Here is a 25,688-nt window from a genome sequence, read left to right as displayed (position 1 = left end):
TCTTTCCTTCTACCTTTCCTAGCATTGAAAGCAGGGGTGAGTAGCTATGGCCCTTTTATGACCTGGACTTCGACTCCTGGCTGGCTTAGGAATTCTGGGAGTTGATGTTCACAGGTCATAAAGGCACCATGGTAGCCTATCCCTGCATTGGAGCCTTCCCTAAAAGAGCTGGGTCTTGTGTCCCAAGGAAGTACATTGTGCCTGGTCATTTGTGCCTCCAATGAAAACTCTAGATCAGGGGTCTCCAATCTTGGCAACTTTAAGCCTGGTGGACTTCAACTCCCAGAATTTCCCAGGTAGCTGGCTGGGGAATTCTGGGAATTGAAGCCCACCAAGCTTAAAGTTGCCAAGATTGGAGACCCCTGATCTAGATGATTTGTTTGGGGAACCACTTGTATGTTTTCTTGGCTATCCATGGTGTTCCCAGGAATCTTCTCCAATATGAACATCCAACAATGTCAATATTTTTCCTATTCTGATGCTTCAAAGGCCAACCACAGCGGATTTGGTAACCAGAGAGCATTCACTGGTTCTGAATTCAGTTACTCCAGCAAAACTTGGCAGAACTCTTATCCTTTCCATTAATGCAAGACAAAGGTGTAGATTAATAATACCCTGTTTCTCCCAAAATAAGACCCAACTGGAAAATAAGCCCTAGCATGATTTTTTCAGGATGCTCGGTATATAAGCCCTACCCCCAAAATAAGACCCAGTTAAAAATTGTCAACCAGACATATGCATTTAGTACCGTATTTCCCAGAAAACAAGACCTAACCAGAAAATAAACTCCAATGAATTTTCTGGAGCAAAAATTAATATAAGACCTAGTCTTATTTTGGGGAAAACATGGTACCTGTGGCATTCCTGGTGTGACTAGAAGCATCTCATCCCAGAAAGGTCTTTACTGGCTCACTGCAGTGTAGTATAGTGGTTAGCGGTGACCTAGTAACCAGGAGAATGTGAGTTCTAGTCCTGCCTTAGGCATGAAAGCCAGCTGAATGACTTTGAGCCAATCTTTCTCAGACCAGCCTACCTCACAGGGGGTTGGTTGTTGTTGTGGGAAAAATAGAGGAGGAAGGTGTATTATGTACGTTTGCCTCCTTTAGGTTACTTAGAAAGCAATAAAGGTGGGATAAAAATCTTAATAAACAGTGATGGGATCCTGCAGGTGATCACGTGCAGAGTTTTACCAAACCTTCCATGTTACTTCTTGGGGAGTAACACAGCTGGTACGTGGCAATCCACTCTGTGTGCTAATCAGCTGACAGGATATAGATAAGTAAAGCACAAGGGCCAATGGGTGGGCCAACCTGATGGTCGGAGTGAACTGGTTCGCTCTCAGCTGATCATCGGAGCTACTGATTTGTCTGACCCGGCTGAATCCCACCCCTGCTAATAAATATATAAATAAAATAAAGGTAAGAGGGAGACTATAGTCCTGTGCCCTTACAAGATTGGACCAGTTAAAACTATGGATCTATCCTTCATAGCTTTCTTATTTTCCTATTATTTTTCAGGCCACGAAGACAAATTCTACATTATTTACTTTTTCAGAACAATGTCTTCACCAGGTTGCTAACTTCTGGATAGGTTCAGGCAAAATCCAACAGGAACGGATGATAGAAAGTATTAATCAGAGTTGATATATCCCATATCTGTCATCTGATACTGTCCTTTATTAGTGTCATAGTTCTTAATGGTATATCCGACTGTTTTTAGCTTTGAGATATTCCTGTTATTCGTTGTTTTCATTATTGTTTTAGACTAAGTGTTGGTTTACAGTAGTTTTCATTTTCTATAATTGGCACCTAATAAACTGTTGTTGTTTTGTGCTCCACAGTAACCATGGTTTTTATGTTCTATGCCACTGTTGTGCAATGTTGTACTTACTGCCTACATAGCTTAGACTAGAGGCCAAGAACAGCCCGCGTGGTTGGTTAATCTGCTGCTACTTGGGGAGCCAGCCTACACTTTTATCAAGTTGGTCAAAGATAAAATAAAGTTGTTTGCAGAATCATTGCTTCTCTTCTCATTTCTAGCCAGGTAGGTGGGTTCCTGCAGTTGTAGCTTGGAGACTTTGATTAGCCACTGAGAACAGGCTTCCAAATCTGTGGTCTCTTTTGTGGTATAATCTTAAAAGGTAAAGGTAAAGTTTCCCCTCACACATATGTGCTAATCGTTCCCAACTCTAGGGGGTGGTGCTCATCTCTGTTTCAAAGCTGAAGAGCCAGCGCTGTCCGAAGACGTCTCTGTGGTCATGTGGCCAGCATGACTAAATGCCGAAGGCGCACGGGATGCTGTTAGCTTCCCACCAAAGGTGGTTCCTATTTTTCTACTTGCATTTTTACATGCTTTTGAACTGCTAGGTAGGCAGAAGCTGGAACAAGTAACAGGAGCTCACTCCGTTACGTGGCGCTAGGGATTCAAACCATTGAACTGCCGACCTTTCTGATTGACAAGCTCAGCTTCTTAGCCACCAAGCCATCATGTCTCTTGGTATAATCTGTTGTTTTTAAAATCAAATTCCTGCCCATCTCACGGATACAGCAACCAAGACAACTTGCAACCTATTTTTACCTCCATCCTCACATGAACAGCCAAAAGCATTTTCCTTTCTCCCACTCTGGGCTGGAAGTTGCTTAGCTCCTGTTGCCAAGTTCAAACAGTTGGGTACCAACTGAGCTTTTTTTTCGGGTGGCCTTTAAATCCATCTTGATCCTTTTTCTACAGTCCTCCCATCTTTTTTCAGCATTTCCCCCTTTTACTCTTCATCACATCCAGGCAGATGCTGCTTAGTTTCTCTGATTGGTCTAGGATGGATTTCTTTCAGGACTTTTAAGACGACTTCTAGATGACTAGTCTGGAATTGCAACATACATGCCCATCCGAATTAACCAGAGCTACCCCTGCTAGCTTTTGAGAGCAGCCGAGATAAGCTCAGTGATTTCTTTAAAAAATAAATCAGGTCTAGCACAGGGTGTTAAACTCGAGGCCTGGGGGGAGGGGAGGAACTGGCCCATGGGGCTGCCCTGGAAACAGCGAAGGACCGGCCCATGGTGCCTCGGCTAGCGAAATAGGGCTCCCGAGCTCCATTTTTGTATTTGTATTTATTTTGTATTTATTAGTTTGTCAAACATGTGCAAGATAGCAGGATTAAATATAAACATGGACATGAACAAAAGAAATAAATGCAAGTAAATGGCGACAGTAAGACAGGGACAGAAGGCACGCTAGTGCGCTTATGCGCACCCCCTTTATGGACCTCTTAGGAATGGGGTGAGGTCCACACTAGATAGTTTAAGGTTGAAGCTGTGAGGGTTTGAAGATGTAACAATGGAGTCAGGTAGAACATTCCAGGCATTGACCACTCTGTTGCTGAAGTCACATTTTCTGCAATTGAGTTTGGAGCGGTTTACCTTGAGTTTGTATCTATTGCGTGCTCGTGTGTTGTTGTGATTGAAGCTGAAGAGGTTGTTGACAGGTAGGACGTTGTAGCAGACAATTTTGCATACTGTGCTTAGATCATACCTCAGGTGGCGCAGCTCCAGATTGCCCAAGTTCAAAATTTTGAGCCTGGTGGCCTAGGGAATTCTACTGTGAGTAGCTCAGGAGCTCGTTTTTGCTGGCAAAGCGCTCGGCCCACCACAGATGCCCCTGACACCAGTGACGTTGAGCTGGCCTCACCCACCCCAGCCTGCCGAGGTCAAACACAACTCTGATGTGTCCGTCAATGAAATCAAGTTTGACACCTCTAGTCTAGCAAAAGCATCTATGGCATCCCAATTCAAGGAATGCCAACTGATTAAAAAAGTGTTCCCATGTTTGTCAGTTTAAGGGCAGAGCATTTACCTCTACCATGAGTCCATACATGCTGTCAAACAGCCTTTTGTCTTGGGTCCTTGCTGCAGTCTGGAGTGTGGCAGGGCGAAGTGCCCAGCCATGGGGAGAAGCTGGGTTTCTGCAAAGGGCATGGATTTATTTATTTTATAGGGAAGGTAGAGAACTCGGCACAAGGCCAAAAGCAAGTAAATAGAAGACAATGCTAGAATGCACCCATAAAGCGGCATGTCCAGGATATAAAATATAAAGAGAGAAAGGAAAAGCAATGCATGGGGCAGGGGTCATACTTTATCTCTGTACTTGAATTCCTGTCCTAACTGAGAAGAGGTTTAACTAACGGTGAAGGCATCAAGGTAGAACAGGGAGACTGGGAGTTCTAGTACTGCCGTGGGTACAACCCTAACCCTTCTCATTAGGTGGCCAAAGTATTTGAGTTTCATCTTCAGGCTCTGGCCTTCTAAAGAGCAGTCAGGATTGATGACCTCTAGGACTGACCAATTTGATTGCCTTGCAGTCCAAGGGACTCGCAGGAGTCTTCTCCAGCACCAGAGTTCAAAGGCCTCAACCTTCCTTATGAGCCAACCTTCACAGCCCAGCCATCCATTGCAATTGGGAAAACCAGAGCCTTGACTATACGCACTTGTGTTGGCAGGGCCCCTTAGTTGCTTCTTTTTAAGAGACAGCCAGTTTAGTGTAGGGATTTAGGCCTAGAAACCAGATTGTGAGTTCTAGTCCCACCTTTGGTGTGAATCCTGGCTGAGTGGCATTGGGCCAGTCCTTCTCTCAGCCCAACCTGTCTCACAGGGTTGTTATTATGGGGAAAAAGAAGTCAATGTACAACCACAATTGAGCCCAACATTTATGTTATGTGAGGAATTTGTTGAGTGAATCTTGCCCCATTTTACTTTTCCTACCACATTTGTTAAGTGAATCTGGTTTCTTGCATTGACTTTTGCTTGTCAGAAAGTTGCAAAAGAGGATCACACGTGACTCCAGGACATGGCAATTGTCATAAATGTGAATCAGTTGTCCAACATCCAAATGTAAATTACGTGACCACAGGGAGGCTGCAAGGGTCATCTGAAAAATGGCCATTAAGTAACTTTTTTCAGTGCCATTGTAACTTCGGCCACTATGTTGTGGCCCACCAGTGGCCAGGAGAGCTGGCAGCAGATTCGGACAGTGAGGTGGTTGGTGAGGAACATGGGCCAGTCCTGGAGTCTGGGGAAGTCTCAGACGAGGGCTGTACGTCGGAGGCAGAGAGGGGGCCAGAGCCATCTGACAGTTATCAGCTGCCTTCAGAGTCGGACATCAGTGAGGCAGACGAACAGCTGAAGCCTGTTCCCAGTGTGCACATGCTCAGAGTTGCCAGGGAACAGCTAAAGAACAGGAGTCGACTTGGGATTAAAGCCACAGGTGGACGATGAATGGCCCCTTCCAGAGGAAATAAAAGAGGAGCAAAAGGGGAGTGGAGTTTGCAGGAGACAATTAGTTCATTCCTGCATTCTTGCCAAGTATTGCGACGTTTAAAAGATATCGGCCTGGCCACTCTCCAAGCCTGATAAAGGTCAGTAATTATGAACTATCTTGAAAGACTGTGGGAGAGGAAAGACTTTGCTAGAGGAATTCACTGTAAATTAAATAAAAGGGGTTTATTGGGACAATGACTCGGCTTTGTGCTGCTGGGGAAGCCTAGGTCAGAACAGACTAAGTGAACTGTTGTAAGTCAAGGACTATCTGCGTTACGTCTATTCACCCCAGTGGTGGGATTCAGCCAGTTCGCACCACTTCGGGAGAACTGACTGTTAACTTTCTGAGCAGTTTGGTGAACTGGTTGTTGGAAGAAATCATTAGGGTGGAGAACCAGCTGTTAAATTATTTGAATCCCACCACTGGTTCACACCTCCCCCACCCCTTGAGTTGCAAATGGGATAAAAATCTAACAAACCCCTTGAAACTTTCAAAAGTTTGGAGTGTTGGCTCCACAGAGACATCTCCCCGATGAAGAAGAGAAGGGACAGCCAGGCGCTCATAACAAGACAAACCACTTTTATTTACGGAACCGGAAAACACCAGGAGAACAACTCAAGGCCACAGCTTCACAGGCTGAACCATCCTCCAATTCAAGAACACGGTACTGCAATAGTTACCAGCTGCATGCAAGAGCTCACATGCTGAAGAACACGAAGAAGCAAACAACCACAATCCAGAGAGTCTACATCCCACTTTGATATATTGGCCCTAGGGAACCCATCGTGTTCTTTTCACAGGAAGGCTGCTTTAGTGGCCAACCTCCCTCCTCCACCCGGCCCCCTTACGGGTGGGGCAGGAGAGGGAGGGGAAACAGGTATTTCACCCACCTTCCCCCGGACTGCTCACCGTTTCTTTGTAGGATGATTTCCTTAAAAAAAGAAATAAAACGAAAAAAAATTCTTATCCTGCTTTTCATTGATAAAACCAGTCCCAATCAGGATTGCTTTCCGTAGATTTTCATGATTGTTCTAGGTTCAAATCGGTGCTTTTCAAAACCTGGCAACTTTTAAGGCGAGCGGATTTCGACTCCCAGAATTCCCTAGCCAGCATAGGCTGAGGGATTCTGGGAGTTGAAGTCCACCCAACCTTCAAGTTTGAAAATCACACAAAGTTTAAATTTGTGTACGCTGTTGTGTGCAAGTTATTATTATAAACATCCGAGAAATCACTCCCCACCCACCCACCTACCCCCTCCCCTGCCACAACCCAAAGAAAATATAATTTGGCACTAGCTGCCTTTTGAGAAAAGTATCATTCTTGGTCATTTGATTTTTTTCCCCCCTGCAGATTATTTTGGAAAGATTTGTACTATTCGAAGTGGGACAGACGTAATTACATTCAAATAAAGGTGTGCCACGTTTCCCCTCTTCCTTTGAGAGGAAAGCTTCAACCATGACAGAGACCTGAGAGAAGAATTGGTTTCTTTTTGAGGACGTCCCACACTTAAGGAAATTCTTGGAGCCTATCCAAATAGGACGGAGGTTAGCAAAGGACACTTGGGGTTCAAACATTATGCCGAGGTCATCTTTACATCTTCACGCTAGGAAAAGAAAAAAAAATAATAATCCAGACTTCCTTTAGCATCTGTTGAATCTCTCTCCAGAGAAGCATCTATCTCATTTCACAGTGCGTTAAAAGAGTCAACGGAGCAGCACTAATGTGCATTGCAATACATTATGCTTGATGCTTTTTTTTTTTTTTTTACTGCCAGCAAGTTAAGACTTTTGCTTCATATTACTCTACGAGATCACAGAGAGCTACAAAACATGCACGGAGACACCTCGTTTGCCCTTTCCCCCCCTCTTTTTTTTTTAAAGTGGTGGTCCCGTCTTCATGGAACTCCGAGCGACAAATATTTGGCACCTCTTCAGCTATTTATTTATTCTTTTTTTCTTTAAAAAAGGGGGCTTTAGAGACTCCCCTACCCCCAACCCACCCTGCCAACACACACACACATATCTCCCCCCCCCAATCTTTTAATGAACACTATGTTGGTGGGGGTCTGGATAGTTTAATCGTTGCATGATCATCATCATCAGCCCTTTGATGGATTTTGAGTTGCTTTGTGATCATCTCTAAACTTTGCAAAAGCTTGCCTCTTGTTTGTGTGTGTGTGTGTGTGTGTTAGATCTGAGCTGCCTTGGGAGTCTTCTGCCACCTGGAAAGAAGGCAGAATGACAAACTCCCTCCCCCCAATAAATAAATAAATAAAATACAAAGAATGGCAAAGAAATAAACCAGCCCCTATTACACGGTATAACTTTGTGCAAGCTACTTAGGGAAGAAGAGAGGCCGGACATACACTATCTCCCCCTACCACAAAGCTGCCCCCTGCAGGACACAGAAGGAAGCTGCGACTTCCGGGAGAACGTACTTTTCTCCCACCACCTATTCCCGAGCACGCTCACTGCTCGGAGAGACACTGTTCTAAGGCGGCCATGCCGTACAGACTGGCCAGCTCCAAACCTCGGTGCTGCTGGATTCTCTCCAAGCATGGCTGGCTGGCTCTGGCCAGCTCCACCAAGACCCCCTGGTAAGCCCTCGCCACCTCCATATCCACGGAGGATGGGATAACGCGGCCCAGCAAAGCCAGGAGGTCCTGCAGCCAGCCAGAACGCAGGACGTCCTGGGGCAGCCACAGGAAGAGAGGCACGCAGCTAGCAAAAGCCTGCATCCCCAAAAACCACAACTCGCGGATGGCCGGCCAGGCGGCCTTGTAGGTGGGCGAAACGCCAAGGGTCACGATCCCCCCTTCAGTGCTGGCTTGGGCCACGTAAGCATCACCGAGGAAACGGATGGCAGCGCCGAAGAAACTATCTGCTTCAGGAGTCCCCTGTAGACCTGGAGAGGGAAAATGCAAGAGGCAGGCACATGAGATGGATCCAGGGCAGTGTTTCTCTCTTTAAAATAGAAATATATAAAAGTACAAAATAAAATAGTAGGGAGGTTAGGGAAGGGAAAAGTGCAGGAGAAAGGGGAAAAAGAAAGAAAAAGCATTGACTTTTGACTTCCTTTGGTGCAGTAGGATGATAATAACATCAAATCTCAATTTTTTACTTTTACATAACACTATAAACAGGAGATGCAGTGGCTCAGTGGCTAAGACGATGAGCTTGTTCAGCAGTTCGAATCCCTAACGCCACGTAATGGAGTGAGCTCCCGTTATTTGCTTCTGCCAACCTAGCAGTTGAAAAGAACATAAAAAATGCAAGTAGAAAAATAGGGACCGCCTTTGGTGGGAAGGTAACAGTGTTCCATGGGCCTTCGGCATTTAGTCATGCTGGCCACATAACCACGGAGACGTCTTTGGACAGCGCTGGCTCTTTGGCTTAGAAACAGAGATGAGCACTGCCCCCTAGAGTTGGAAACAATTAGCACATATATGCGAGGGGAACCTTTACTTTTACTTAATACTACAAATTAGCCACTTCTATAACAAAAAGCTTATCTAATCAGTAAAATCCAAAATCAACGTTTCTTTTCCCCCCCACTTCAAGCAGAAAGTCCAGAAGTGGTTTCCAAGTATGAAAAAAAATAATCGTGTTTTTTCCCTTAATCAAAGCAGTCAGTTTCAGCATCTCTGCTAACTCCACCAACTTTTGCAGCCATTCGTTCATCCATTGTGGGAATCAAAGTATCTTTTCATTTTTGTGCATAAAATAATCTTGCTGCTGTCAATATATATACTATCAAAGTTCCAAATTTCTTTTTCCCCCAAAGAAAAGTTTCTGATTTTATCTTTATATTCACTTTGAGCATCTTCTGTATTAGGATGGGAATCCTACACCAATTTTTCTTTGCTTTGTCACAGATCCACCATAAGTGGTAAAAGGTCCCTTCTTTACTTTTTACATTTCCAACATTCATTTGAATCTCAATGTTGGCAGCTTTCAGATGTGTGGACTTCTAACTCCCAGAACCTCCCTCCTGAATTGGCCTGTCTGAACCTTCTGGAAATAACTGGCACACCTAATTCTGGAACATCGTTAATGATTTTTTTCGCTCCAGACCATCCACTTCCATCAGAGGAAATCACCTTTTGAAATGCTCAGGTGATTCTGGCCTGTCAGGGGGAGGGGGGGGGAGAGAATATGGGAAACGACACTGTTCCCAGCACAATCCGTTTCGCTCATTTTTAGCCTTCCTTCTGCTCTCCAGAGCACTGAGGAGGAAAGGTGAGGATGGAGAAAAGAAAAGGATTTGAAATAAGAACGTCCCCCAATTAAAATCTGGATGGCTGGGAAGACTTTGGATCCTTTGCTATCCAAGGCAGAGAAGAAATAGTTTTCTATTCCTGCTTCAGGAAAATACTTCCCAGATCATGGTTGGCTTCCTTTCCACAGCACTGAATAAGAGTTGGAAGGGACCTTGGAGGTCTTCTAGTCCAACCCTCTGCTCAAGCAGGAAACCCTGTTCCCGTGATGGAGAACCTATGGCACTCTGTGGGCACACGAGCCGTCAACCAGCTCAGCTCCACTGCGCATGCACCTCCTGCCGGCCAGCTGATTTTGGGGTCTGCCGCGCATGCGGGAAACATGCATGCATGTGAGGGGTGAGGGTGTCACAGCGCACTTGCGGGGGGAACGTGAAGGGGTGCCCCCCGTGGCCCGTTTTTGGTCCCAGGAGGCTTCAGATGGCATGGGAAAAAATGCAACTAGCTAATAGGAAGTCTAGGGCAGCACTGTACTTGGCACTGCTTTAGTGATCTACACACTGTTTTAAATACAAGGAATGTGTATTGGTTATGCAAGTACCCACCCACATTAATGGGAGCCCAACCAGCTAAGCACTGAAACAAGATTAAAACCACCACTGCCCTGGTCCCCCCTTTGCTTCAAATGATTTAGCTCAATCAATAGAACCGGAAGTAGCAACACTTGCCTGCATAAGCAAACAGTTTCCGGGCCATCATTAGCCCCAGCGTGGCCAGGTTGGCACTCAAAATGAGATGTTCCCTCTGTGGCAGCAGAGACGAAAGAGATTTCAGCACCGTATCCATCAAGGCTGAGAAACAATCTTCTCGGCTGTGGAAGGGGAGAGCAGAAGAGGTGATGTTTTCCTGAGTTATTTGCAATTCCTCCTTACGCAATATTCTTAGGACTTCTAAATTTTGCTCTCTGATTTAGCAGCACTTGGAAGGATTTGGTGAAGAGGTTAAAATAAAAGAAAGACGGGCCCAAAGCCAGCTCTTCCTGGAATTTCATCAGTTGAAAGCCAAAGTGGTAAGTTGGTTTTTCATGCTTTGTATTTTATCTTTACATTGAAATCCTGTCCAATTCTGAACCGCACATAGATCAATTCATGCCAAGAGTGACAAGGAAAAAACATTGGGAAGATGGGTTTTTAGAAGCAACCACATACATTGGCATTTCCCCTAATAGACCACATTTCAACAGAATCTCACAAAGTCAAACACTTCCAGGGAAAAACTATCAGGATATACATTTGGGGTGGAAACCAAGGTCTATAACAGACGGGGCAGGCATGAGGAGCCTTCAAATGTTTAAAATATTTTAAAAGCCATCATGCAGAATACAGAGTAATAGAATTGGAAGAGACCTTGGAGGTCTTCTAGTCCAACCCCCCTGCCAGAGCAGGAGACCCTGTACCATTCTAGACAAATGGCTATCCAACACCTTCTAAAAAACTTCCAGTGTTGGAGCATTCACAACTTCTAGAGGCAAGTTGTTCCACTGATTAATTGTTCTCACTGTCAGGAAATTTCTCCTTAGTTCTAGGTTGCTTCTCTCCTTATTTAGTTTCCATTCATTGATTCTAGTCCTGCCCTCAGGTGCCTTGGAGAATAGCTTGGCTGCCTTTTCTTTGTGGCAGCCCCGAATATATTGGAAGACTGCTATCATGTCACCCCTAGTCCTTCTTTTCATCAGACTAGCCATACCCAGTTCCAGCAACCGTTCTATATATGGATAAGTTGCTTCTCTCCTTGATTAGTTTCCACCCATTGCTTCTTGTCCTTCTTTCAGGTACTTTGGAGAATAGGTTGACAACCCCGCCCCCCAAGTCCTGCTATCATGCCACCTCTAATCCTTCTCTTTTTTAATCTAGAAATACCCACTTCCTGGAACTGTTCATCATAGTTTTTGTCTCCAAACCCCCAATAACCTCTGTTGCTCTTCTTGGCACTCTTTCTAATTTCTTCCCATTGTTAAGAGCCGTTTGGCCCCACAACAAATTACCCATCGGGATGTTTCCTCTTTCACTGGAAATATTCAAAGCAGCTCTGTCAGGACTAACTAATTCTGTAGTCCAGATCTTTTTCTAGGCAAGGAGTTGGATAGGTCGATCTCAATGTTCTTTCCTAGCCTGGGGATGGAGGTGTTCACAGCAACACGTCCAGATGCTTTCAGCGCAAAGGGAGTCAATGGGGCTTGCAAAACTGCCTGCTGTCAGAAAGCCTGCAAAACATCAGACCCCAAACACAGAGTTTCATAATCGCAGCAGCCGAATGTGCTACAAATGCTTTTTAGATCTCGGTGTTCAATGTGCAAAGATCGCTAAGAGCAGCCCAGGCACATGGGGAGTCGTGTGCCCACTAGCTCTCTCTCTCTCTCCCTCTCACACGGATTGCTGGCAAACGCCTACGCAGGAGCAATTAGCATCAACTCCCTGCAGGGTGCTTCGCTTAAGCAACAAACCGAAGCGGACCTTTCTAACAAGGAAAGCAGTTGCTTACACCTCCACCTACGTCCATTACCTGATTAGATCGGGAGCGGTGACAACGAAATTCAGGAAAATCTCGCAGGAGGTTTGAAGGCTGGCTTCAATAACTTTGGAAGCAGACTGGGATTCGGTGTTCGAAACAAAGATCTCCCAACGGTGCAGGAAATATTGGCACAAGAGAACAGGTGCCCCCTCCGAAATTAGGATCTCACGGGGGCGATCTTCGGCAGTCAGGTGGCTCAGACCAGGTAACAGGAATCTAGAAGGGGGAAACACAAGGCCCTGGGAGTGAATTTTAAAGCCAGAGACTTTGGAATTAATGGTTCGATCCGAAAGCCTGCAAACGGCCTCCCCAATGGACTTTCATTCCGGATTTAAAGGCAGAACTAAAAGACCTGTGGGTGTTTCAAAGCAAGGTGTGTTGGTAAGCTGCTCAGTCAAATTATGGTTACCTACATCTCAGGGGTTTGAGGATAATACAGCACTGGAGAACTTCTCAAGCTGCAATAGAACAGAAAACTAGGAGGAGTTGAAATTCAACACATCCAAAGTTAGAGGAGTCGTTACAGACATGGTTTCTCCAATCCAGCACTTAGCAGAGTGCCGGGGAGACAGCAAGAAATTATATGGAGGGTACAGAAATAAATGCCTTGACCTTTTCTTTATTTGTGGGTCTCGCATCATCATTACAAATTGCTCTGCACAATCCTCTGGAGGTTTCCTGCCTTTATCATACAACCACTGCTAGTGATTACAAGCTGTTATACCGTGTTTCCCTGAAAATAAAACAGGGTCTTATTTTCTTTTGACCCCCAAAATAAGCGCTTGGGCTTATTTTTGGGGAGGTCTTATTATTTTTGAGGTGCAGGAGGCAGCGAGTGTGGTCACCTCATGGCTGCTGCTGTGTTGCAATATTTTGAGGGAGGGCTTATTTTTTGGAAAGGGCTTATTTTAGCGCATGCACTCAAAAGCCCAATTGGGCTTATTCTCTAGAGAGGTCTTATTTTCAGAGAAACAGGGTAGTTAACAGAAGCAAGGCTATTAGATATCTTAAAACACACCGTTTCTCAATCTTGGCAGCTCCCAGAATTCCCTAGCCAGTCTTGCTGCCTTCACACAAGGAGCCCAATAGCTTAAGTATGAAGAAATCATTAAGCAATACTCTGAATGTTTTGCAAAACAAAATTAGGCCAATGACAAGGAGTATTGGGAGCTGTAGGTCGGCATGAGGTGGAAGGACACGCAATCCTCATCCTATATTCAGAAGAGGAACCAGGCACACAGACGCTAGTTGCGACATGAATAGAAGGAAGACTCTCCATAAAAGTCAACATCGGGAAGACAATCTGTCCTGGGATTGGATGAGAAATCTGAGTACCAGACATCCAACACAATATCCATGGTGTCCAAATGCCAGAGCATCTCTCCCATGAGATTCAAGCAAACAACTCGTAAATGTAAAAGACAGCCCTGTCTCTTCCATGGAGGGCAGCCAAATCTCTCAGATCACCACTCTGGGCATCCTGAAAAGCACAGGATGGAACCAGGCCAAGGCGAGGCAAATCATCCATAATTAAAATTCTAAAAAGAAACTTTACTTTACTGCCCTCAAGAAGCAAAGCTTGGTCAAAACATTTGGGAAAGTTTTCAAAAACAGAGTAGCGAGTAGCTTTATTGTGCTACAAAGGGTGCATCCGAGGCTGGGAAGCTGTAAGTTTAGGCTGCAAATTTGAACCAGAGTCTTTTCTACCTTTCTGTTGTGGCCCACCAGCAGAGCTGGCAGCAGAGTCAGACAGTGAGGAGGTTGGGGAGGAACATGGGCCAGTCCTGGAGTCTCGGGAAGACTCGGATGAGGGCTCTGTGTCAGAGGCAGAGAGGGGGCCAGGGCCGTCTGGCAGTTTTCAGCTGCCTTTGGAGCTAGACAGCAGTGAGGCAGAGGAACAGCTGGAGCCTGTTCCCAGTGTGCGCATGCACAGAGCTGCCAGAAGAACAGCTGAGAAATCAGGGTCGACTTGGGAGTAAAGCCACAGATGGATGGTGAATGGCCCTTCCCATAGGAAATAAAAGAGGAGAGAAAGGGGAGTGGGTTTTTGCAGGAAACAATTCGTTCGTTCATTCGTTCCAGGAGTGTGAAGATCTGTCTGTGAATCTCAAGAGATTTCTTTCCTTGCACAGCACTGCATTTGAAAAATATTTACATGGCAGCTTTCCAAGCTAGATAAGGTCTGTGGTGATAAATTCACCTTTGAAAGACTGTTTGCCAGGCCTTTGCTGAATGGGAATGAGAGGAATTATCATTCGTTTAATAAAAGGGGTTTTGTCGGGACCAGGACTCTGCTTCGTGCCTTTTGGGGGAAGCCTAGGTCAGAACACTTTCAGATGCTCCATTTGATCTTCAAATGCAAACAAGACAGAACTGCAGGCAGCCCTCAACTGTCCCTGGGTGACGGGATCCCCTTTTGCGAACTTCTGACAAGCAAAATCAATGGGGAATCCAGATTCACTTAACAACCATGTTACTAACTGAACAACTGCAGTGATTCACTTAAGAACTGTAGCAAGAAAGTTCATAAAATGGGGGCAAAATTCACTGAACAAGTGTCTCACTTAGCTCAACTGCGGGCGTAAATTGAGGACTACCTGTGTTTCAGTTCTAACACTGGGAACAAGAGGTTTGTGAGCCAAAAGGACAGGAGGTGTATTGATCTGTTGGAGCAGGGGTCTCCGACCTTGGCAGCTTTAAGACGTGTGGACTTCAACTCCCAGAGTTCCTCAGCCAGCTGGCTAAGGAACTCTGGGAGTTGAAGTCCACACGTCTTAAAGCTGCCAAGGTTGGAGACCCCTGTACAGTTGGAGAGAAATCCTATCAATTATTGTATTTCAGTATTTTTCACCTCAGAGCGTCTCCCCGCCAAAGAGGCTCTGGGATGGGGCCTTGTCCAGCCTGCTCCTTTTCAGACTGTGAAGCACTTCTCCGGCTTCTCCTCTCTTCTTCGAACTGCACCTTGGCGTAATAAATGAGGAACGGGAGGAGGTCGCAGATCTCCTGCTTGAGAAAAGAGGTCTCCTCGGCCAACCAGGCACCCAGGATTCGAACAGAGGCAAAGATGAAAGGATCCTCCAGCTTCTTCTGCCCCACCTGAGTAACAGAAGAAGAAAAAAGACACCTCCAAATCCCACGTTGACAAGGCAGGAAAGGGCTGAGGCAAGAGGCCTTGTGAAGCCGAACTGCGAGAAAGGCCGCCTCAAGGAGGGTGAAAGAGCTGGCACCTATCGGACAATAAATGCCAGACCTGCCCCAGCTTAGATCTTTAGAAAAGAAAGACCCTCGACGCCATTTGGTTGAAGGGATAGGTTCTTTTACTAAAATTAAGCAGTTGCAGCGAAGGTTTTTTTGAATGGACAGCTCAGGCAATCAGCTGAGAAAAACCTCTGAACTTCCCCACCCTTCTTCTTTTACTGAAGTGATTTTTCAGGACCCAAATGGCTCCCCAACTGACAACTCAACTGAAACCGAAGTCCTAACAGCACATGCTTGGGAAAAACTGCCAAGGAATGCCACTTAAAATTCCCCTTCCCGACCAGTCCTATGTTCTATTTCTCTTGTATGCTAAAGAATGGCCTCTTCTAAATCGGGCTGTTGTGACCCGCCAGCAGCTAGTAGAACTAGCAGCAGATTCAGACAGTGAGGAGGTTGGAGAGGGACATGGGCCAGTCCTGGAGGCTGGGGAAGGCTCTGATGAGGGCTCTGTGTCGGAGGCAGAGAGGGGGCCAGGACCGTATGCCAGTTATCAGCTGCCTTCAGAGTCAGACATCAGTGAGGCAGACGAACAGCTGGAACCTGTTCCCAGTGAGCGCATAAGCAGAGTTGCCAGAGGAAGGGAACAGCTAAAGAACAGGGGTCAACTTGGGAGTAAAGCCACAGGTGGACGATGAATGGCCCATCCCAGAGGAAATAAGAGGAGCAAAAGGGGAGTGGAGTTTGCAGGAGACTATTAGTTCGCTTAATTGGTTCGTGATTCTCTGAAACTCCTTGCCAAATTTTGCAGATATTGGCTGGCAGCTCTCCAAGCCAGATAAGGTCTGTGCCTGTAAATCCTCCCTCAAAAGACTTTGCTGGATGTGAATGAGCAGAATTCACAGTCAATTAATAAAAGGGGTTTTTGTCAGGATGAGGGCTTCATGCTGCTGGGAAAGCCTGGGTCAGAACAGGACTTTACTAATCTGATCCACTCCCCAGCCTCAACCTCCCACCTTCAAAGGATATGAATCAGCCCCATGCAATAGGCTCTTTGTTTACCTGTCTCAGGTAATGTATGACAGCCCCCAAAGCTTCCTCCAGGATCCCCACCAGCTGCACTTTCTGGGTCTCTTGCAGGAGAGAGCCTTTCTCACGGGTACACTCCACAATGGCCAGCTCCATCAGGATGTAGCAGGCGGCCATCAGTTCCCGCTTCTTATCCACTTCCGTCAGGTCCAGCTCCTCCAAGGTCAGGCGGACCTCCACGCAAGCTAAGTTGACCAAGAGAGCAAAAAATTTGCTGCCGGAACTGCCGGTTGGGATCCAGGCTGAGCTGCAGGCTTGGGAGAGGCAGGCCGAAAGCTTCAAGGCAGGGTCTCGCTGGGAGGCGCTTAGCTTGCTTGTTAAGATGCTCGACAGGCCTCGGTAGAGGGGCAAGAGACATTCGGAGCCCGGGGGGAGAAGAGGAGGCACAAAGCGGGCCAGCACTTCGCACAGCTGGAATTTGGTCATGTCTTCGGCCTTCTGGAACTCCGCGCTGAGGACACTAAGCACGCCCATGAGGTCAGTAGTAGCTCTCTGCCAACACTTGGTTTCCGCCGACGTCAGGAGCCCCACCAGCAGTTGAAGGGCCTGGTCGTAGCCATAACTGTGGTTCACGTAGGCCTGGCAGAGGGCGGAGAGGCCCCCCCTGTTGATCAACTCTCTGGGACCCTTGGGGGTAGCCAAGATGGCTCGGAGGCATTGGTAGGCGTCATCAATCATGGCACTGTAAGAAGCATCTCTGGTCTTGGCAGAAACCACGTCGCTTAAGATGGGAATCTTGTTCAGCATCTGCGGATGCCGGGCTAAATCTGGATCTGTACAGAAACAGGCCAGCAGAGTGAGGCCCAGGGCTTGGAAAGTGTGCTGGGGGCAGCCCTCAGGGGGATCCTTGGAAGTCAGGAGCCGGTTTGGGAATGTGAAACCGACGGCATCGAAAATCCTTCGACGGGCTTTGGAATTGATTTCTCCTGCTTTGATGGCTTTGGTCACCTGAAAAAAGTAGCAGGAGGTATCAAAAGGGAGGGGGCGGAGAGAGATTCCAGTCTTTGCCAGGGCTAAGAAATGAATTAGATTAACACTCTCCCCTCATGCTGTCCATCTTTGATTTATATGAGAAGATTAAACTCTATAATTCAATAAATGACCTAAATAACATTCAAAAACTCCTGGACATCATCATTATCACCACTACCACCACATTTTACAGATGGGACCCAGGTGAGTAGTTAGCCAACTACTAATGAGTAGCTAAAACAAACAAGGATTGATTTCCTTCCTTCCTTCGCCTACCAGGTCAGGGACTTACCAGAAGCAGAGCTGCAAACTGTTCGCTATCATTGCTTGCATCGCGAAATACATTCAGGCATCTCTCCAGGGTACAATTCTTGCTGCTCTCACCATCATCAACAACAATTCCCGAGTTTGAGGCCATGGTGCCAATGTTGACTGTCCAAAAAAAAAAAAGAGGAATAACTGAGACAGGGAGGCTCCACTCCAAAGTAATACTGAAAAAAATCAATCATGAATCTGGCTTTCATTGTCAGGAAGGAACTGGGTGCCAACTGAAAGTGGCCCTTTTCATCTCCTGGGATGGCCATCAAACCAACATCAGGTTTGGCCCAGCTATTATCAGGAGAAGGAGCAGCTGCAGGCAGCTTGCCTCTTCCATCCTGCCAGAAAGAACACTTAGCTCCAACACCCCACCATCCTACTACTGTCAAAGTAAAGAGCACTTTGGTCTCTCACCCATCTGCCAAAGGAACGAGAACTGTCAATTGTTATTTAAGGAACAACACAAGCGAAAGCAGGGCAGCCCACCCCAATCCAAATTGCCTGAAATAACAACCTATAGCTCACCACTATATCAGGCTTTGAAGACTTGCTCTTTTCCTCCTTCTTCCTTTTAGATTTTTGCTTGCAGGCCTGATGGTAGAGATTTTCTCTCCTTTGATGTGAGCTGCTCTGGAAAACAATGACCCCGTGTTTTGTTTTGTTTTTAAAAAACAATGACCAAGAATTTTGGGGTTATCAGAATTGAGTGCTGTCCAATTAGACAGAGTAGATTATGATAGCCAACCTTCAGCGTTGAGTCTACAAATAGATCTGGGGATCTGCAGATCATGCAGACAGATTTATGTTATGGATTAAGGAACACGATGACACTATTTGTTTGCAATGTGAACTGAAGGTGAAGCACCAGTCGTTTATCATACCAGGTGACTTTCTGTTTCACCTACACATTGCCAGCTCACCAGACCTTTGGAGATGTGATGGCCCAGTTAAACTGTCCGTCCCAGTGCCAACTCCCTGCCCCCACCCCCAGGCTGATTTCAGAGGTCTCATTGGAGTTTCCCAGCACTCTTGCAGGCAGCTCTATGCCCCTCACCAAGCTCTGGAATATGGTGCTGGCAAGAGCAGTAGATAAGGATGGCCCCAAGTGGCCTCTCCTTGCAGATCCCTGTAAATTCCTTGGTTTACTGAGGAATTGCAGTGTGTGTGTGTGGGGGGGGGGGAAGAGATGCAAAACCAGACTAAATCTGATGGCTCATGGTACACATTTGTGAATGCACCATAAAAATGGGAAAGTTTTAACTTCCTGGGTCTGCAGAGTTGCATCCAGTGACTCTGTTCAGCCTCTGATTTGGGAGGCTGCTGTGACATATTTACAAATTATTTTGGCAGATAAAATTGCTTGTATTCTCCTCAGCTGGTTTCTTCTTGGAAAGAATCTTGGCAAAAGATTCTGGCAAGGGATTATTTGGAGCTTGTGCAGACCAAGGATGTGGAGTGGGGCTGTGGCAATAGAAGCTTTGCCCCCTGCAAGTTTGACTCATGATTCAACTGGACTATTCATGCAGCCGGACGGGGCATGTGGGTTGATTTCATGAAAATTAGGGAAACATGTGAAGAAGGAGAAAGACCAAGAGATTGGGTGCAGGCAGGAACTTTTAGAAGATGAAGAAAGGCACGGAGAAAGATAAAAGGGAGGGAGGTGCGTTCAGTCCCATTACTATAGCTTTCCAATAAAAGCAGCATTGACCTACATGGCATTGGTTTCCTAGTTTAGTCTCCCTTAAAGGGCTGACAGGAAGGCCACCTATGAATCGGAAGAAAGATCCCCATCCTCATTTATTAAGATTGACTTTCTTTGGTTTGTGGGCCTTTTTAAACCAGAAAGCTCTGGTCATCCACGCAGGTAGACTATAGTCTATAGATAGATGCTCAGTGTAGGACCACCTGCGAAGATAACTCAGATGCTTCAACTAGTGGCTTGGTCTATCAATTGGAGGTAGTGTACATTTATTGTGCTGCACTGGCTATTGGTTTACTTCTGGGTTCTCTTCAAATTGTTGGTTACCATCTTTAAAGCTCCTCATGCATTGACACTTGCAGGACTGTTTCTTGCGCTAATTTAGTCTCTCTGACACTGTCTTTAAAGCAAGGCCTGTTGTCAGGTCCAAGCCCAGAGAAGAGACAGAGAGATCCAGTAGAGTCCAATCTTTTATGTACTTAGTTAGTAGACTGAATCTTGCCAAACTAAAGCTATACGCTTTCTAAGCTATTAAATATATCCTGACAGATTCTAGGATGTGGCTAACCTGAACGCCTTTCCCCCCTCTCCCATCCAACTCCAGGCTGCCCAGTGTCTTCATCTGAGTCTCTTCCTGGGAAAACTCTCGAGTTGGTCAAATCCTTCCCCTATGCTGTTGTAAGCGCACACTCCCATCACACGAGTGGAAGGTTCCCACCCAAATGAACGTGTGGTGGAAAGTGGGAAGGTACTTTCTCCATGGCTTTCTTCATTTTTTAAAACCGTGATGGTGAATCTATGGCACTTGTGCCAGAGGTGGCATGGAGAGCCTGCTCTGCTGGCATGCATGCTGTTGCCCCAGGTCAGATCTCCCAGTGCCGTTTCTTTCGTGAGCTTGTTTCCCTGCACACGACGACACAGAAGCTCATGAAAGAAAAAGATCTTACGTTTTGCCACGCTGCCGGTGTTGGGATGCCCCGCCTCCCACCGGACAGCTGGCGTTTGGGTCTCTGCTGCATGTCCATGCATACGCATGTCCATGTATGCACACATCTACACATGTGCATGTCCGCACATGCATGCATTTGCATGCACACACGTTTGGGCATGCACGCAGGTGCAGTTTGGGCACTTGGGGTCTAAAAGGTTCACCATCACTGTTCTAAAAGTTCTTGCCTGCCAAGACACAGAAGAGACCCAGCCTCTTGGTCTTTCAGAAGCCACTAACCACCTTACTATTCCACAGGGCACTTGGACACGGAAGGCAAACTGGTTGCCTTCTATTGGTTAGATAAGAGTCATATAACCTTTGTGTCCATTACTGTTTCATTTGGCTGTAAAGGGCCTTGGCTTCTCAGAAGTGGGTGGCCTTTTAAATATTTATATATAAATAAATATTTATATATGCAGAAACCCAGGAATTCATCAAAAGAAGCAGAATGAGGCTATATTCAGAAAACCTGTTTCCTCTCCCAACCCCAAATAGTTATTTTCCGGCAAACTAATCCAAGGAGAATAATTGGGGGGTGGGGAGGAAGAGAGAGAGAGAGAGCGCTTTTCAACTGGTTCTATTGTTAGACAACCATGAGTCATAAACTTTTGCACTGGCTGCATGACACCCTGATCTGCCACTTCTGATCTCCTGCCCATTCCTCACCTAGAAATCTCTGCAAAAGATTGTTGAAAATGATGTTCTACGCGAACCATTGAACAGTGTAATAAAACTAGCCTAAGATTTAAGGATTGTCATTATTGCTACGTAGAATTCAGATTTTACTTCATTTCCCTTTACATATAAAATGTTGCCAGTATATTGGGCCTTAACCACTATAACGTCTTCAGAACAAGTTGATTTATATTGTTCGAAAACCTTCAAACACCATTTGGAAAATTGCAAAATTCAGCAATATACAATTGCAATCAACTGTTTTATTTCAGACATTTGAGGGATGGCTGTTGGCTAATCAGGTGGGAAATTAAGTCAACATCGAAGACAAAATGTTTCAACATAGCTCAAATCGAAGACAAAATGTTTCAACATAGCTCAAATGAGGAATGAAGCTGTGCAAAGTGTCGACGGAAACATAAAAAATGTTCTTTTTCTAATATTTAAGTCCTTCTTTCCTCTTTTGCTTCTCTCAACCTTGCTGTAATGCACGCTATAAAATATTCTACAATGTATAATGGTTCTGCAGCATATTTCACAGCAGACCAACTAAAATAGAAATAGCTCCCTTAAGAACGGAGCGTGGAAGGGAAGCTGTGGCAGCTCATGAGCCAGCCTAGATATAAGGAGGAATTTCATGACGGTGAGAACTATTAAGCAACAGAGCAGCTTGCCTCCTGCAGTTGTGACTGCTTCATCACTGGAAGTTTTCAAAAGATTCGACTGTCAGGCCTGCAAGCCATCTTTTCTTTTTGGACTTCAGGCCTGCCACACTTTCTATCATGGGAAACTGGGAGGGGGGATTATGTGGAGTTGGGTAATGTGTAGCCATAACATTCTTCTCTGAAAGTCAAGGTCGACTTTGTCTCTGCACCTGGCTGATCTAGATGGGAAGAATCTGTCTTCATGACAGTGAAAGATTGGACCATTTTGGGTGTTGGGGCAGGAGCTTCAACTGGGTGGGAAAACCTGGAAGCTTTCAGATTCTGGTTTTCCCAGATGAGCCAACATGGCTCTCTTAATAATAAACTTTGAGGAATCTCTTGCCTCGGATTATTATTTTATTTTGGATGCTATTTGGAACCCTTACATCGACAATCATTTGTTCCAAGTAGTATGAGGACTCCTGTCTTGGATGGAGAGCTGGACTAGAAGACCTCCAAGGTCCCTTCCAACCCTGTAATTTTATGAATGAAATTTGTGAAATATAACTTTAAAACACTGGAGAGGGAGTATTAGATAGGCTACCTTGATATCTCAGGGAAAGACTGAATGGAAGTCTAAGCAATAATGAATCAACATTATTATTAAAGCATAAAATCCTAAATAGACAAGAAAGGAAATCTTTTGGTCTTTTTTTAATTGTTGTTAGCTTAATGACAAATTTGGAATGTAAAACTCCAGCCCATTTTAAAAATAGGGTTCACCCTTGGAAGATGGAAATGTTGTTATTTGCTCAATCCAGGTGTGAGAGCACACGCACTTTATTCTTGGATGTTTCTAATTGAAAAGAACGGAACAAATAATCATGTGACACATTTAAGAGATGATAAAAATATCCAGGACTTCATCTGTGCAGAAATAGTAGCTCTGGCCTCAGCTCTCTACCATGAGAAAAGACAGAAATGTAGGCTGTTTTCAATTCAGGTCTTCCTGACAGGAAAAATATGAATCTTTAAAAAGCTGCCTGGCAGCTCCAAGACTGACAAAATGTGAAGAAATTAACACCAACATTATTATTATTCTAACACTAGAATCCAGATTCTGGAGGGAAGGATGGCTTCTAAAAAGGATGGAGAGAGTAATTAAGGCAGAAAGTCTTCTATCCGTGGCCACAATCAAACCCAGATTCAGACCGGAATTGCTGAGGATATATAACCTTGGACCATCCTCTTCTAATTAGGTTGCTTCTACCAACAGGAACCAATGGAACATTCTTGTATCATGTAATTAAGGGCATCTCCAGATGTGCCCAAGTCACAGCACACCTGTCAGAACTGCGCTGGTGATCAATTAGATTTTAGGTGCAATTCAAGATGCTGGTTTTCACCGTTAAAGCTGTACATGGTTGGCATGTTTACAGAATCATTTTCTTCCAGCTGTTTGCTCATCCAACAAGATCTAGTAGGGAGACCCCATCTTTGAAGGACCAGAAGTCTTTTTATGTAAGTGTCCGTCCGTCTGTCCCCCGACTTGGAACAGTGCTCTATCTGGGGGTCAGGTCAGCACCAACCCTATTTGCCGCTCAGGAAAGTCATCATCACCTATTCTGGAGAGATACTTTGAAGATTTATGATACGGTGTGTGTCTTCCTTGCAGTATGCAATTATTACGGCTATGAATGTTTGACTTGGTGCCTTAATGGCAAGCAAGATTGATTGTTATTGGGTTAATGTTTTTTTTCCTGGTGTTTTCTCCCCTATATAATTTTGTAGAATTTCTAAGTCACTTAGAGCCTTCTTGGAACTGATCAGCATATAAATTGCAGTAATAAATTAATAAGTATGTCTTCGCCTCCCTTCGCTTTTAGTGGATTTTTACTCTTCTTTAAAGGAAGCCCTCAGAAGGCAAATGTTTTAAAAACAAAAACTATTCAATACAAGCAAAATCATACATACATATGCACACGTACATATAGCAACAGGGTCAACAGTAAGAACAATTATGTGTTTTGGGAAAAGCATTTAAGATACCCATGTAAAAATAGGACAAGCAGAATGTCACAAATGTGAAACCATCACAAAGAGTTGCTGTCCATGGTGCTGATGTTTCTAATCAGATTTTTGGTGGGCTAAGAGGAAGATGGTCTGAGATCCATGTTAGGGACTGGACAATTCAAGTAAGAACAACACAGGAATAATTTTATAGCTTACATCCAGCACTTGACGGGAAAAAAAATTCCTTTGTGTAGAGCCTCTGCTCACTTTTCTAAATAGTTGCTCTGCAGAGCAGTCAAAAAATGGGTTGCTGCTTTACTGTTGGTAAGGGCTGGGGGGGGGGGAAATCAGCAATTTGTACCAAATGGCTTGGAAGATGGCTCAGTAATTATCCTTACCAGCAACAAACTAGCAATTGTGTTTTAACCTACTCATATAGCCACCGCTTTTAGTTCAGTGGCGAGTTACAAATAGGTTAATGATGGGTAGATTAACTACAGGCAAGCCCGCAAAGAGAGGAAGAAAACCATCATTTTCCTTCCAGCATCTCTATGCAAAACCACTGCATTCCCATTGTTCACCCAGCAGGCAATCAGGGATCTTAAAAACAGATTTGCCTGGTGTGCCTTCCTTCACTCAGTGACCCTAATTAAAATCACCAATTTTTCGCAGCAGGAATGCAGCTAATTGCAATTGCAGGAGAAACAAAAAACCTAGTTGCCCCCTTTTCGCTCCCAGTTATGATCTGAGGTTGGGGGGGGGGGAATGTGTATCAGTGGCGCAAGGAGATTCTTAAATGATGTTGCAGGCAGCGGGCTCATGCCATCCAAGAACCCGACCCATGGCATGCTGCGAGGGTTAGCCACCCACCCTTCCAAGCTGCCTTCCTTCCCCTTGGCAACCAGTCCCAAATGGATCCCCAGTAGCCCACCTGCAGAGCCCACAACCCCCAGCCCACAGATGTCCAGCAAGGATGATTAACCACTGTCAAAACTGATGCCAACAGAGAGATGCCGCTCAGGGCACACTCTGCCCAAGAAGCAGTGGAGAATTTTTTTTGGGGGGGGATCTGCACCTCTGACACCCAGCTGCCACCCCCCCCCCGCCCTCCCCTCTGAGACATCATCCAGCGCTTGAAAGGACAGCACGAATCTACCGCAAAAACTCTTTCCATCCAATACACCAGGCGGGGGTGGGGGGCGGTTTTCAATTTTTCCCACGGCCGCCCCAGGCTGCCAAAGGGGACATCGAGATAGTTGGGAGGGAAGGTCCGCGCACAGGACTCGCTGTGCCCCTCCCCGGTTACGGGACGGGACGGCCGCTGCCTCTCAGCCCGAGCCGATCGTGGGGGGGACGGATGGAGGGGGATTGCGAAGGGGCCTCCCCAGCCCCAGCACGCCTTCCCCAACTGCGACATCAGGTGGGAGAGAGGCCACGTTTCCCCCCCTCCCCTCCTCCCCGAAACGCGCCGCGGCAACCGCGTGCGCGAGACTAAAGGGCGCCCTTTGGGAGGCTCAGCCCCCCCCCCCCGTCTTAGCCCAGTTTGGGGGAGGGTGGCCTGGGGTCCCGTCCTGTTCCACCCCCCCCCCCCCGCTTCGATGCCTCTGGGCTTCTCTCCTGCTTGGCTCTGCCTTCCGAATGGCCGCTCGCTCCCCTTCATTACCTCCCAGCCGACAGCGTGCTTCTCCTCCGGCTCTCCCGGATGGCATCTGCCAGGAGCGAGCGCGCGCGCCGAAGGGCCGTCTGCCGCTCTCTCCAACGCAACGCCTGTCGGCTTTCCCCTCTCCCCCCCCCCGCAACTCTACTTCCCCCACCCCTGTCTTTCTCCCGTTAGCCAATTCCTTGATGGCTTGCTAATCGGGCTCCCAATCCCCGTTCGCCTTGCTGCGATCTCTTCGCGAAGCCGCTGCCGCCATGCCATCTAAGGGCAACGACAGGGGGGGGTCCCCGCTCTTCTGCCTCCTCCCCCCCCTCAACTCTTTCCGCTTTCCCTTT

At 46.1% G+C, this 25,688-nt stretch overlaps 1 protein-coding gene across 4 annotated transcripts; it reads right to left on the bottom strand.

Annotated features, from left to right (window-relative positions):
- Positions 1 to 5,872: 5,872 nt before the first annotated feature.
- Positions 5,873 to 25,473, bottom strand: NCDN (neurochondrin). 4 transcript variants are annotated; one of them, XM_032228095.1, is made up of 8 exons: positions 25,357 to 25,473; positions 18,197 to 18,301; positions 17,646 to 17,789; positions 16,355 to 17,329; positions 14,949 to 15,193; positions 12,089 to 12,313; positions 10,255 to 10,397; positions 5,873 to 8,214 (listed from the first exon to the last, which is right to left on the bottom strand). In XM_032228095.1, the coding sequence occupies exons 3-8, from the start codon at positions 17,769 to 17,771 to the stop codon at positions 7,778 to 7,780; spliced, it is 2,151 nt and encodes a 716-aa protein (XP_032083986.1). In that variant the 5' UTR covers positions 17,772 to 17,789; positions 18,197 to 18,301; positions 25,357 to 25,473; the 3' UTR covers positions 5,873 to 7,777. The 4 variants fall into 4 exon arrangements, with proteins under 4 accessions (XP_032083986.1, XP_032083985.1, XP_032083988.1 ...); XM_032228094.1 differs by having other exon boundaries at positions 17,646 to 17,785; XM_032228097.1 differs by having other exon boundaries at positions 18,197 to 18,296.
- Between the last annotated feature and the right edge of the window lie 215 nt (positions 25,474 to 25,688).

The sequence above is a fragment of the Thamnophis elegans genome, chromosome 12 (assembly GCF_009769535.1).
Source record: "Thamnophis elegans isolate rThaEle1 chromosome 12, rThaEle1.pri, whole genome shotgun sequence".
Lineage (NCBI taxonomy): Eukaryota > Metazoa > Chordata > Lepidosauria > Squamata > Colubridae > Thamnophis > Thamnophis elegans.
The sequence above is the reverse complement of the archived record's forward strand: the minus strand, read 5'-3'. Positions and strand labels throughout refer to the sequence as shown.